Here is a 14,088-nt window from a genome sequence, read left to right as displayed (position 1 = left end):
CGGGAGGAGGCGGGGGGGGGTGGGGGGAGGAGGAGGGGGAGAAGGAGGAGAGGGGGGGGGGCGGCGCGGGCCGGAGGCGCTGGGCCCGCGGGGGCCCGGGGGGGGCGCGGGGACAAAGCCCGGGGCCGCCGCCGCCGCCGCCGCCAACTCCGCGCCTGGCGGGTGGGGGACGCGCAGCGAGGGAGGCCGCGGCCGCCGCTGGGTTTGGCCCCGCTCGGCTGCCGTGCGCTAGGGGCCGCGCGGGCGCCGCGCCCCCATTGGGCACCAAAGCAAAAGGCTCGCCGCCATTGGCCGCCGGCCCCCGGAGCGCCCGCCCAGCGCCGTGACGGGACCGGGATGGAGCGGCGGCACCGCGCGGGGGAGGGAGGAGGGGGGGGGGGGGGGAAGGAGGCGGGGCCCGGAAGGGAGAGCCGCTCTCGGATTGGCCGGCCGCGTTGCCGTGGTTGCCGCTTCTGCCCCGCTGATTGGCCGGGCCGTGTCTCCGTGCGGCAAGGGAAGATTACGGGCGGGGGTCAGATGAGGGGAGGCCGGGCGGGGGCTGAGGGGAAGCCCCGCCCCCTGCTGCCCCCCCCCCACCGCGCTGTGCACGCGCGGCGGCCGTTACCGTCAGCGTTACCGTTATAGTCACTGTTACCGTTACAGTCACTGTTGCCGTTACCGTTACCGCAGTGCCCTGCCACTCCGTCCCCGCCACTGCCGTATATTACCCATTACCGCCAGTGAACCCGGCCCCGGGAGCGAGGCGGGGCCGGCCCCGGGCTGACCGGCGGTGGCGGGGCGGGCAGCGAGCTGCCGTCGTGCCCCGAGCGCCGCCCCGGCGGTGCCCGCAGCGCCTTTGTTCCGCGCTCGCCGGCATGCCTGGGCTGCCGGCCGCCTTGCCGAGGTGGCCCCGGCATCGCGGTGTAGCAGAGCTCCTTCTCTCGGGGTTTCCCTGCTGGCTGCCTTCATGGCTTCACCGCCAGGGACGGGCCATCGTTTCCCCAAAGGCCGAAAAAATAACGTTTTTCTGGAAAACACTGGGCTGGAGCTCCCCGTTTCTGAGCTAACCGTTCCTTTCCTACCTGTTCTTATCCGTACATTTACATCTTTGCTGCTATGGCAAGCAGCGAGGGCTGCGGGAGTACATTTGTGTAGAAGTCTCCGATTATTCTCAGCTTAATCCTTCCCCACCCTGTACATTTTTTATTAGCCCGGTGAATGGACTGCTGCCATGGAGACGTCAAGCTCAGCTCAAAATAGCTAATAAGGCAGAATTAGAAAGGGGAGCATGGCCGGTTCAATTGGGGGGAAGGGACAAGGCAATTTTAGGCACCGGCGGATGAGACGCGGCCAGGAGAGAGGGAAGCCACACGGGGAGAGATGAAGGGCTCAGCCACGAAGACGCTGAGACAGTGATGCTTCCTGAGGGGGGAAATGTGGGGGCCAGCTCAGGCAACGTATCCTCCTTCTCTGCCATCCCACGAGCCATTTCATTTCCTTGAAAAGCCTTCCAACCAAGGTTATAAATGCATGCAAAATACAGAGCTTCTGTTATTTTTTTTAAAAGCAGAACAAAGGAAATACGGGGACAAAGGCACCGTGTGCAGTACGTCCTGAAGATCAGAAAGGCTCGTGCTGCAGAGAAGTGCTTGATGTCATTTTCGTTAGGGGGGATCCACCCATGACACAGGCCTCCCAGTGCAACTGGGGGGCGATAACAACCGGTCTCCGATGGATAACGTTTGTGGGTTGTCGTGAGGTAATGGGGACTGAATATCCCAGCAAACGTTGAATGGTTTCAGCAGCCTTCACTGCTCTATCTGTCCTTTCATTATTCCGTTGTTATTTTAAAAATAGTGCTTTGAGAAAGGTTCATGTGAATTATAACCGCTGCCTAGACTAGAAGCATTATCCTGTCTGACTGCTTTAACATAAAACTATTTTGGCAGTTAAAATTCTCATTTTTATAAATGGGAGTTATTTCTCAAATCTTTTACACAAACTCCAGTACCGAGAATATTTCCTGACCTGACTACTAAAACCTCAATAAAGTAAACTAAATAATATAGTTTTTACTCTATGGGGGAAAAATAAGAGTTGTGATTATATACCTACAAAAAAGGCCATGCCAGTGTATAATTCAAGTTTTCGATGCACTGTTGTCCCACAGTTCACCAAGAACAGTTTGAGGAGGCTGCTAGAAGGAATTCTATTTCAGAGGAATCAGAGGTTATTATTTTAATTATCTGGTATTTCTTTCTACCACTTACAGGAAGAGCTTCCATCTCCCTAAGCACTTCCTCTCCATTTAAAGATAAGAATTTCCAAGTGGTAATCTAGAGCACGTAATGAGTAAAAACATTGCTATCAGATTACAATTTCTGTATAGTAAGAGGCAAGCACCAATGCCACATAATCAAGCACCTTGTGTATTTCTAGACATTCAAATACACCCACATGCACTCTTGAGAGACACTGTTAATGTAATCACAGCAAGCAAATTATTTGCCTTTTCTTTACTGTAGGTCATAGATCATCTATCAGAGCTCTGCTGCCGTTTTCTGTGCCATTTTTACAGTCATATTACAATTTTGGTAAGTAAACACCCTTCTCACAGCCTTCTGAGTTTGTTTTGGGTTACAAGCATACTAGTTTCTGTAAGTGACTTTTTTCTGTTTTTACTGCATTTCTTTATGTAGTGTTTTTTGTTGTTGTTGATTTTCTTCTTCAGCTTGCCTTTTTAAATAATTCTTGGTTTTACTGTTGTCCTTCACCTTGGGATGGATTCCTTTTCTCCTTCTGCTTTCTTTTTAAGTTTCCTTCTCCCTTGCTTTTCTCATAAACTTTTACTTCCTTCAGTGTAGATGAGGTGTAGACTAGGATACAATCTTTACATAACATGAACATAATATCATTGTAGATGCAGAGGAATAAGTGCAGCTCAGTGTTAGCAGGTCAGAGAAAACAAAGGCTTTTTTCTAATACTTTGCTTGTGGCACATGCCACAAACGCTACAGTAGCCCGTTTTCTGGTGAATATTTGTCCTCTACTACCAACTGGCCCTGTACATTCAAAACCCAGTGAAACTGGAGGATATCCTCCTCAATTTGTACCTTTGCCTGCCAAAGCTTGTCATCCATAGTACTACAGGAGGCATTTCCAGTTTCCACTGGCAAGGCTGAAAGGAGGATTTTTTTTGTTCCATCATTCCCTATCACAGCTGGGCATAAGCAACATTCAGTGGTTAGTCTTCCGATTTGTGGTTTCTTCTTCATAAACATTTAATGATCACATCCTGATCATGAATTGTTTTTTTTGTTTAACAGCTCATAAAGAGGCAGAAACAGACAAGCATGCAGCTCTTCAGGTAAAAAGAAGGCAGCGCTTGGCTTCCAGCTGCTCAGGACACAGAGGTATGGAAAATGTTCTAGCCACAGGCTGAGAACCTGGCCTCAGCTTTCAGGGAATGCTGTTGGAGCACGAGTTAGGTTGACAGATACTCCTGCTTTGTCTGCAATTATTTTGAGTGCCGTTTGTAGAAGGAGAGGTAACAGAAGCACTTGCCTGTTAGATCACTTTCAATCATTTTTCTCTGATATGCAGGGCAGAGCTGACGCAGTGCACAGGCAGATCCCTCAGGTCAGCATACCCTTTGAGCACAGACAACCGCCTCACATGTATTTCTGTTGGCAGCTTTTTCCTCACCTGGAAGAAAAGCCTGAAGGCAGTTGCTGCAAGAACAACTTGCCATTTAGAGTGCCCTTAGCATGCAGGGTTTCCTGGAGTAGCGTCCTGTGCCCAGCTTGGGTGGCAGGCACAACAGGTCTTCAGCTGGCCCAGCTTTCCGTGTCTATCGCTATCCTGTTCCTTGCTCTCATTGTCCCGTTGCACATGCTTCATTTTGCGTTCTTTCCTGTCATGCTTTTCACAACGTTTACTTCCTGTCTCCCTTCTCAGGAACCTGTTCACTGTCATTGTTACTCTATTTTTTTTTTCCTCTTTCCAAACTGTCATTTCCAGCTGTCATTCTCCACTCGAGGAACCTGCTGTTCCTAGCAGTCCTTCTTTCTAGTATTAAAAGCAGGCCCCCCAAACTTCATACTCCTTACAAGGGAAACATTACCATTTCCCATATAACGCAATAGCATCTCAGCTCATGTAAGAGGGCAATATCCATCTTACAGATGCCTCCATGTACACCAGAGAAAAAGGTAGGCCATACACTCTCCAGCAGGAACTTCACAACCATCCAACAGACTTTTATCATTTTAGGTTCCTCGCAGAAAACTGGTTTATCACACTCAATTGCAAAGCCAGCTCCAGGAAGAGAGACAAAAGCACATTGGGAAGAGGGGTATGGGACATTCCTGGTCAGTGTCACACTGGTACTGCTGTAAGCTTCCCTCTAGCTACTCACACACCATTTATATTTTAAGTCCTTACTTAAAACTTTATTTGAATAGTGAACACTAGCAGAAACTGTGTTGATTCTCTTTTCATCATAGTAAAATGCCTCTTGCTGTAACATCTGGCATTCTGTACTTCTGTGATCTAGGCTACGTAGTCACTCTTAAAATGAATTTTGACTACATGAAATTGAACAGGGAACACAAGCCAAGGCTTGGCTAGGAATAATTTGTTACATAATTAGCGCAATGACAAGAGTAAATCAGGACCTGTATTCTATCAAGTATGGTAGGCATAGAGATTGTTCTCATGTTTCTTTTCCAACCTGCTGTTTTCAGTTGCTTGCATCCTTCAGAATTTTTCCAATTTTTCATTTGTTTGAAAGCGGTCCTTTTATTTCTAGAAAGTCTGATGGGGAGAGAGCCTTGGATGTTCTTTTGATCAAACTGTATTCACAATAGCTACAGAACTTCAGAAAATTAAATAGATAGCTCTAAAAGCTGTACTGATCTTGGAGATAAGTTGGAGATGAAAAAATATTTGGCAAGTCAAACTGCATTTTTAGGTGACAACATGTTTCAGGATTCGAGAATGGAACCCTGCGATCAGTAAATCTTTTAACGTCATTACCTTGTGAGCCTGGCCTTTTCATTCTCTTGAGCTAGCCTAGATGGGAGAACAACAGCAGGTGACACACCAGAGAGCAGGTGACAAGAGCAGCGTACCCAACAGTGGTGGTGACAGCCGAGTAGCTGGCGCACTGCTGGCAGGAACCGCTCACCTGAAGACTTGCACTAATGTTTAGAGGTTTTAGGTCCATCCAAGAGCTCTACAGAAAGCCACAGTGTTTTCAAGCTTTTGTAGAACTGCCAGGAGGATATTAACATAAGCTGAGAAAGCTGGTTGTGTTCTGCATTCAGGCAAGGCTGTATGTTCTAAGCAAATTGCTCTGTCTGCGTAAGATTAATGACTGAGCTCCTTCTTTTTGTAAGGCCTTGCATAAATTCTCAACATAGAAATTTGGGATCAGCATAGATTTTTTTTTTCAGATTTGACAAGTCTTACAGCCTTGAGATGTTGTTACCAACAGATCAAACTCTGGAATGCCACTTTAGCAATAAAAATAGCAGTATCAAGTCTTTATGGTGTCTCCTTGTCTTCGCTTAAATGGTAGTATTCATTCCAGTAAGTCAAAACACTGTTAAAATCCTTTCTTTCAGTGTCTTTAAGTGTCAGTGTTTGATGGAGACTGTGTTCACCATAACACGATAGAATTAGTAACCTCGTTCCACAGTTTTTATGTTTTCCAAAATAGGAACGGGTTTGGGTTTGCAGTTTTCCTTCCTTTTTTTTGTTCCCCCATTTTACTCCTCTTGGACTACACTAATTCTGCAACTAATGCTGCAAATACACTACATATCTTTAACTTGTCACAGGCCCGATATGAGTTCTAAGCCTCTCTTTTGTGAATTTACGCATAGATTACTAAACAAATTATGCAGTCTTTAATCTTACACAGGAAAACCTCTAACTGTTGCAGCGATAATTTAATGTACAAGGTTTTTATATGCTTGCTACATTAAATCAATTAAGAAACACCGAATGGAGCTGGAAATGGTAAGATGTCAATGTTGAAGTTTATTTGAATAAAAAAAAAATCAGGATGTTGATTAAATAAGTAACTTACGGAAGCCAAATTTACCATTTTGATGACTGTCAGACAAATTATGGTCATTGTGGTCTATTAAAAACTGGTCTATACTTAATCTGGATTCCAGTACCAAATGCTAATGAACATCAACTATACTTGTTACCTATTTCAGAAAAAAAAAAAAAAGGAATTCTGAGGGCTGTGGCTAGTCCCTGCACACACATGCAAATAACCTAGTGAGCCTGTTTGCCAGCTACAACACTCCTATTTTCATAGCTTTGAGGGTATTTTTCCCACAATTTTTACTCTCTTAAGGTCTCAGATCTCCACTTCTATCTCAGAAAATACGTTAAGAATGGGAAACAAACCAAGCTGCAGTAGTAAACCTAAGGAAAAAAAAAAACAACAACCCAGAAGATTCAGTATTTTACTCGGTTAGATCAGGATTACGTCTGACAAAGAAAGAATGCACCAACTAGGATTAGCAGTACAGATAATTGAATTACAGAACTGAATTACATAATCGTAAGTCCCTTCAGCCTTTTTTTCTATATTTCAGTTAAATCCAGCACACCACACATGGGAGATCCATGACAAATGCTGAACAGCAAACCTCATTAATATAAGCATCTAAAATGATGGACACTGCAAGTGATCTGCAAGTTCTTTCTTCTCTATTTAATCAATCCATCTTCAAAATCACTTCTAACTATTTTTAATTAGTTTGCATTCTGTTTAGGTACCTTGCATGGGAAGGGCGCTATATAAAACCAAATTAAGTTATAGACACGATCACCAGCATGATTCCCATAACCAATTGTTGCTTTTTGTTTCACGCATTTGGGTGATGTATGCCCCGGGAATTACTCAGCCGTTCAGCCAGTAGTGCAGTTTCAGTACTTTATTTTCAAAGTCTTTTACTAGCTAGTTTAAAACAAGTGAACAAATGAAATGTAAAGTGTTTATTAAATAACTCAGAAGGTAAAGCAAATTGCGTGATTAAAAAAGACGTCACGTTTCTAAAGGGTTTTTACAGCAGAAAATAAATTGTAACCAATAAGCATTTCAGTCTAGCAGCCAAAATGTCCTCACTTTAGTGGAGTTAATTTCGGTCCTCAAATTGTGACTTGTTTTTTAAAAGATACGCTGCTAGAAATTCAATGGGATTTGGCGGTCTGTAAAGAAAAGTAAAGAAGTAATTATTTTTTGTTATATGAAACTAGGTAGCTGAATAACTAAATTACTTTCTCTGAAAAGCAACGTAACTCCTCTCAAACACTTGGAAGCACTGACTCAGGGATGGCCCAACTACCTAGACAAACCCACTAAGTTTCCAGTTTACATCTGGTCAGTAAGTTTTTAAGAAGTTTTTAAGTAAGATTTTAAGAAGGAACTGCTGGTTCCTTATTAAATACTAAAAGTCCTCAACCTGAAGCAAAAAGTTAAGTAGCTTAATTATGTGATCTGTGAAGAATCACCTCCTTTTGTTCATTTTGGATTTGCTACCTGGTAGCTTAATCTTATTACCATATAGAAGAGATTACGAAACAATAATAACTGATTGCAATCCATTGCAATCCAATTGCCTCCATGCTATTCATGATTTAACAGATTCCTAATATATTGTCGCTCAGAAATCCCTTTTCCAGGTTACAGCACTGTCTGTCCAGCCACTCTGTATACGGATGGCATTCCATACTTCTCACCACCTTGTCACTCCTTTCTCTTACTTTTTCACACTGTACTAGAATACAGGAGAATTGGAATTACACATAATATTCAAAATATAAGAAAGCTATATATTTAAATATCAACATGCTTGTTTGTACCCCTTCAAATTCTAAATCCTAGCATTCAGAATTCTTTGATTGAGCAATGCACTGAAATTATTAACAGTTTAAAGATATTTTTCACAAGGGTAATGGTCACTTTATAAAGTTCACACGCAATGATTTAGAAATTGATCAACTTAGAAATACAACAGAACAGCCTACTCTGTAAAAACTCTGCCAGCATCATTAGTAAATGTTGTCAGCCACTTTTTCAAATTTTTACAAATGATCCTTTCCATGACTATACTGCTGAGCTTTGTTCACCATGGAAGTTCATCATTTACTTCTACCCTAGGTCTTGTATAGCACAGCGAGTTCCTCATCCATATAAAGGCTTTTCCTCATCCATATAAAGGCTTTTTCATTAATCCCACAACAATCTACTCTCTTTAAAAGCCTTTCGTGACAGACTGTGTCAGAAGACTTCTGGAAATTTAAGTAGACTCTGTCATTTGGACTCCTGCTTACAGGTGCCTTTGGCTCCTTCAGTGAACATCAAGAGACTCATAAAAGTCGTGTTGACACCTCCCAAATGGCATTCAGTCTGCAGCACAACTCCCACAGCTGGCAACTGAAGATGGACATCCTGCCTCCAGGGCACCGTGTACCTTCCTCTTTTGCCTATTTAGCAGCCTGCACGATTAGTTCACAACTAATTCACAGCTCCTTCTGAGGTTAAGATGCTGCTCACTGTTCTTCTGCCTATAGGTAACAGTGAGGTGATTGTGGTCATCGCACCAGGTTTTGATGGTATTTCAGCAAAACGTAGAAATGGTTCGTATGCAGTGTGACTCACCAATAGTTCAGACAAATTCATTTGGATAAGGTGAACAACTGTTTGTTACTTTTGAAGAATTCACCTCTCCATTGACTGATGAGAGATTTGGGGCACCTTGCAGAAGAGCCTTTACTGAAAAGATTAATCATCAGTTTGCTTCTTATTGTGTTACAGACACAGCAGCGTCAGCCTCATCCATTAAAAGTGTTTTAAATCTTACTAAGATGCACGTCAGGCTTGATTTGTCTTTGTTTCTTTCTTTTGAATGGCAAACAGAACTCTATCACCACACACCATTGAAATCTTGTTCAAAACTAGAACAACTTCTCTTGTTTTTGTAAGGTGAATTACGTGACAAGATTAATGAAAAATATTCTTTTCCCTCCAAAAACTTTACAGTAGCACACCTCACTGGAAGATAAGAAATTCATTGAATAACTCTTATGTTAAGTGAGAAGCACATCTTGCTGTGTTCGCTCACAGTATTTATGAACCTATTGTAAACAACCTCTTACAACCATGAAGCTAACAAGACCGTGTCTGGTGTGTGAGATCAGAAAAAGTTACATGCTACCCACACCTGAGACCTACTTTCTTCCTAAGAACAGAAGGAACATTTCAGAATCTTACCTCTCTTTTGCAAGAACAGCAAGTCCCTGTAGCAAGATAGGTACAACTGTCTGATCCAAGTAGGCACGCGTGGGTAATGACTGGAGATCCACCTTCTGCTTTGATGTTTTTTCTGCGTTTATTTTCTCATTTTCTACTATCCTCTGAAGGAGTAAGAAGTAAATGAACGTTGGTAACAGTGGCAAGATCTACTTTGAAGCGCAAGCGCAAATAATACCCACTTCTCTGCAAGTTCACTTAAAATAATTTCTTTACATCTTTTAAGAAAACTTAAGTGTGCAGTTTTCTTTGGACAAACCTAAACCAGAGGAGCCTTCTGCTTCATTCTTACATTTTGAGAGAACAATGTTAGGAAGTCCTAAGTTTAATATAAGCAGTCCCAGTTGAATGATTCCTGCACACATGCACTTCCAACACAAATGCTAAAAGCATCAGAAATTTAGGGGAAGTCTGACAGAAGAGACCCTGCTCTACTGAAGTACAGATGGATACTTTAAGATACACAAAGTGCTTCCAAGCCTTTTGGTCAAAAGCCGCTGAATCATCTTAAAACTACTAACTGTAGCTAAAAAAAAAAAGAAAAGGGATACCCTACCACTACCAGTGAACTAAATGTTTTCAACACAACAAACAGGGATCCACCAATATGTGACCAATGGATAGGGTTATGATTCAGTAATGGAAACTTAGGTATAAAGGCAAACAGTTTTCAGAGAGATCAGTAAAAAGGACATTTAAAAAGTTTCTGCATGACCTTAGCATACAATATGAGGTTATAATGGAGGAAGACAGGAGGCATTTCTCTAGTGAGCAGGAAATAAACATCACAGAGTAAATAAACACCTAACCCACGCTGTTACCAGGAGCAGCGAGACTGGATTGTTTCTACTCTCAGGATAAGTAATTAAAGCTAGCCTGAACTATTCTGATCCAATGTTCCTATTTACAAGAGTACCAAAGGAATTCCTTCGTTTGATAATTCCTTAGAAATGCCATCAACTCCTCCTATTCCCCTCCCTGTCATAAAAGTCTGTCTGGCTTTTTGTGGCATAACATGTTTATGGAACAGATAACCATCACAGGAGAGCTCCCAAAGAAATCTCATTAAAAGGTTCATGATTTGCCTCAGCAGCATTTACTACAAAGGAACCTGCCATCTCTTGGTGCAGTTTCCACCTCCCTTTCTTAGGAACATTATGCTGTAAGTTTAGCTTCAACGTTTTCACTCGTGATCAGGATTATGATTTCTGCTGTACTTTAGAGCAACAAAATCGCCGTTACCTCTACGTTTTCAGTGAGTCCGTACTCAGAATGGGGGTTTTCTGGAACCTGTAACACAGCACACGGTCAGCACGGCGCACACGCCGCTTGTACACACACAACAGGACGCACGCACCGAACAACACAATACCTGTGGCTGCCCCTCCATGATCTGCTCCGCCTCCATGACTGGAAACGTGGAAGCCGCTCGATACACGGGCACCTTGGGAGGCAACACAAGACCGGGCAGCGCGATGAGACGGGGACGAGAGCGCCGGCCGAGCGCTACGGCGCGGCAGCGGAGAGCGGCCGCCCGTGCTCCCCCTCCAACGGCCCCGTCCCGCTCTCACCGCCGGGCCCAGCGCCCCCCCCCGCCCACCGCGACTTGTTTTGGCCTCAGGGAAACGGTCGCTCCGGAGCCGCCGCCGCCGCCGCGCGCATGCGCAAGGCGCAGCCCTGCCCACCCCCAGCGGGCGCTGCGAGGGGCGTCGCCCTGGGCGGGGCCTTCTCCCCTCTCAGCCCCGCCATTGGTACTAACAAGGCGTGTAACGAACGAGGCGGGGGAGGGACCTTCCCCGCTGCCCTCAAAGGAGCACCAGACGAGTAAGGGAGACGTCACGTTCTCGTTCACTTATGCTCTAGAGTAACTGAGTCTTAATGGTGATGAATCACAGAATCATCTAGGTTGGAAGAGACCTCCAAGATCATCGAGTCCAACCTCCGACCTAACACTAAGTACTCCACTAAACCATATCACTAAGGGCTACATCTAAACGTCTTTTAAAGACCTCCAGGGATGGTGACCCAACCACCTCCCTGGGCAGCCCATTCCAATGCCTAACAACCCTTTCAGTAAAGAAGTTCTTCCTAACATCCAACCTAAACCTCCCCTGGTGCAACTTTAGCCCAGTCCCCCTCATCCTGTCACCAGGCACGTGGGAGAACAGACCAACCCCCACCTCGCTACAGCCTCCTTTAAGGTACCTGTAGAGAGCGATAAGGTCGCCCCTGAGCCTCCTCTTCTCCAGGCTGAACAAGCCCAGCTCCCTCAGCCGCGCCTCGTAAGACTTGTTCTCCAGACCCCTCACCAGCTTGGTCGCCCTTCTCTGGACTCGCTCGAGCACGTCCATGTCCTTCCTGTAGCGAGGGGCCCAAAACTGAACACAGTACTCGAGGTGCGGCCTCACCAGAGCCGAGTACAGGGGCACAATCACCTCCCTAGACCTGCTGGCCACACTGCTTCTTATACAAGCCAGGATGCTGTTGGCCTTCTTGGCCACCTGAGCACACTGCTGGCTCATATTCAGCCGACTATCCACCAACACTCCCAGGTCCTTCTCTGCCAGGCAGCTTTCCAGCCACTCATCTCCCAGCCTGTAGCTCTGCCTGGGGTTGTTGCGCCCCAGGTGCAGGACCTGGCACTTGGCCTTGTTTGAAATGAAGTGCATTTATACCTCTGAGTTTAAAATGGCCAACGGTAACAGGTTAGCAGAGCGATAAGCAGTATCAACAAACAGGGTGTAAGTGGTCTCAGGTTTGACACTGCAGGGCTTGGACAGGCTCCAGACCAGCACACTGTCTGTGTGCCGCTTTGGGAACCTAGTGCTGGCAACCATACCTTGTGTCGAGGAGGCCGGGTGGAAACACAGAAGGCAACATCCTGAGGTTGTTTTTCTGAACCCTAAAACAAAACAGGAAGGCTTAAAAAAATTCCTCATGCAGAGGAGTGAGAGAGTAAGGGGTGAAGAGGTTGGAAGTTCTCTTCTATGAATTTTTCAATACGTTTTTTGTAGTATGTCAATGCTCAAACTATATGTGGAGTGCCTGAATTTGTTGTAGCAATGGCTACCAAGAAAACCAATTCTTTTACCCCTAATCGCCCCCATTTATACATTCTCTGTTCTGTTAGGGTTTTGCTCTAATAAATGTTAGTGCGAACAGGTTTCTAACCTCCTGCGCAATGGTAAGTTTTGATGTCAGGGTAGCTGTACATTCTCTTTGCTACAACTGTGGTGATTGCTCCAATTTGTACATCTCGTGCTGAGGTACCACAGTCTATCTCTCCCGTATTTTGTCCTCGCGCGGCAGGCTGAGGCCTCCTCCTTCAGGGTGAAGTCACGTCAGATGGAAGAGCTGATCTAAGAGTTGCCCGCTCCCGAAAACAGGTCTCGCTTCTTCCCCCACCCTTTCCTGGTGTTCATTAGGAGCTCTGCTAAGATAGGTCAACTCGGTAAGCCAACAGAAAACCATCCATTGTTCTGATTTGAGTTGGCTTTTTATTGGTTGTTTGTTTAAGGCTTTTTTAAAACGGTATTAATTTTATGCTAGATTAGTAGTGTATTCACTGAAATTGTCCATGAACTTAAAGCCAACTTAAAATAGGAGGGTAGGGTGATCAAACTGACTCACAGATCACTCAAGTATTTAATATTTGTAGTAGCAAATTGGTTTTGTAGGTTCTCACTAAAAGCATTACCATTTGTTTGCAATTCCTGACATGTCTACTTCTTAAACTGTGTTTTGACTTAACAAATTATTCCCCTAACAGGTCCATTGTTTAGTAGTATATAATTCTATTACTATGACAAAGACAGATGCCTTACAAAAGTTACATTCTTCTTTTTTTTTTTTTTTTTTTTAATAACAGTACCTGAATAGATTGAGTAATCAGGGTTGTTTGAGACTTGTCCACAAACTCCTCCTGCCATTCCATCTGTCCTTTGATTTACTGGTAATATATTCCTCCGCTTTCTCTTCTGTTACTTTGCACAGAATTGGGTGACAGAGGCTGTAGGTGGATAGTCTGTCACATGGCTTACGGCACTTCATGTTTTTGAATGCTACAGAATAATAACGCTGCTTGAAGTTTCAGGAAGCTTATTGGTATTCCAAAATTTGTTAAAATTTTTAGGAAATTCAGTTTGTTAATGAGTAGTGCAATGAATAAATTCAGTTTGATAATCAGTAAAGAAGTGTCCTTTACTGTTTTTTTTTTATTATTTCTTTTGTTTTTGTTTTTTTTTGAAGGAGAGGTGTACTAGGAGGATATAATAGTTACTGTTTGTGGTTATGGATAGATTGGAGAACACTTATAACAAAGTGTGTTTTTTTTTTGATAGAAGCACGTCTTTCATGACAAATACAGAAAATAAAATACTTAGTGAACATTATTGTGTTTTTTTTTTTTCACTGAGGTTTACTTCAAGTGTCATGAATATTTTGTTACATGTTGTTGCATGTGTTAATTCTATATTTTATACGTTAACAGAACTAATACTGTTTTTAAAATATTAAATTTATTAAAATATTAAATATTTGTTTATTTTAAAATATTTTATAAATATTTTTATAAAAATATATATTTAAATAGAATTTTAAAATAAATAAAAACTATAAAAATATTAAAATATTTAAAAAATATTTTTTAAATAAAGCTACCCTCCTCATTTGAGAAAAACAATACACGTTACCAGGAATATTTGTATGTGGCATCAGCAGACACGAAAGAAACATAGTTTAATAATAATTTAGCAAAAGAAGATTAAGACATT

General features: G+C 43.5%; 1 protein-coding gene and 1 long non-coding RNA gene across 8 annotated transcripts; one reads left to right on the top strand and one right to left on the bottom strand.

Annotated features, from left to right (window-relative positions):
• The first annotated feature begins 23 nt into the window (after positions 1 to 23).
• Positions 24 to 5,527, top strand: LOC106049827 (uncharacterized). 3 transcript variants are annotated; one of them, XR_001214567.3, is made up of 4 exons: positions 26 to 1,738; positions 2,150 to 2,208; positions 2,505 to 2,573; positions 3,306 to 5,527. It is a non-coding gene; the product is annotated as an uncharacterized lncRNA (long non-coding RNA). The 3 variants fall into 3 exon arrangements; XR_007159429.2 differs by having other exon boundaries at positions 24 to 2,208; XR_001214566.3 differs by lacking the exon at positions 2,150 to 2,208 and having other exon boundaries at positions 28 to 1,738.
• A 1,396-nt stretch (positions 5,528 to 6,923) lies between these two features.
• Positions 6,924 to 12,174, bottom strand: DPY30 (dpy-30 histone methyltransferase complex regulatory subunit). 5 transcript variants are annotated; one of them, XM_066993920.1, is made up of 5 exons: positions 12,156 to 12,174; positions 10,689 to 10,760; positions 10,559 to 10,606; positions 9,278 to 9,420; positions 6,924 to 7,212 (listed from the first exon to the last, which is right to left on the bottom strand). In XM_066993920.1, exons 2-5 carry the CDS (start codon positions 10,722 to 10,724, stop codon positions 7,140 to 7,142), a joined length of 300 nt encoding a protein of 99 aa, XP_066850021.1. In that variant the 5' UTR covers positions 10,725 to 10,760; positions 12,156 to 12,174; the 3' UTR covers positions 6,924 to 7,139. The 5 variants fall into 5 exon arrangements, with proteins under 5 accessions (XP_066850021.1, XP_066850020.1, XP_066850019.1 ...); XM_066993919.1 differs by lacking the exon at positions 12,156 to 12,174 and adding an exon at positions 10,917 to 10,986; XM_066993918.1 differs by lacking the exon at positions 12,156 to 12,174 and adding an exon at positions 10,888 to 10,978.
• Positions 12,175 to 14,088: the final 1,914 nt, after the last annotated feature.

The sequence above is a fragment of the Anser cygnoides genome, chromosome 3, assembly GCF_040182565.1.
Source record: "Anser cygnoides isolate HZ-2024a breed goose chromosome 3, Taihu_goose_T2T_genome, whole genome shotgun sequence".
In the NCBI taxonomy this organism is placed as follows: domain Eukaryota; kingdom Metazoa; phylum Chordata; class Aves; order Anseriformes; family Anatidae; genus Anser; species Anser cygnoides.
The sequence above is the reverse complement of the archived record's forward strand: the minus strand, read 5'-3'. Positions and strand labels throughout refer to the sequence as shown.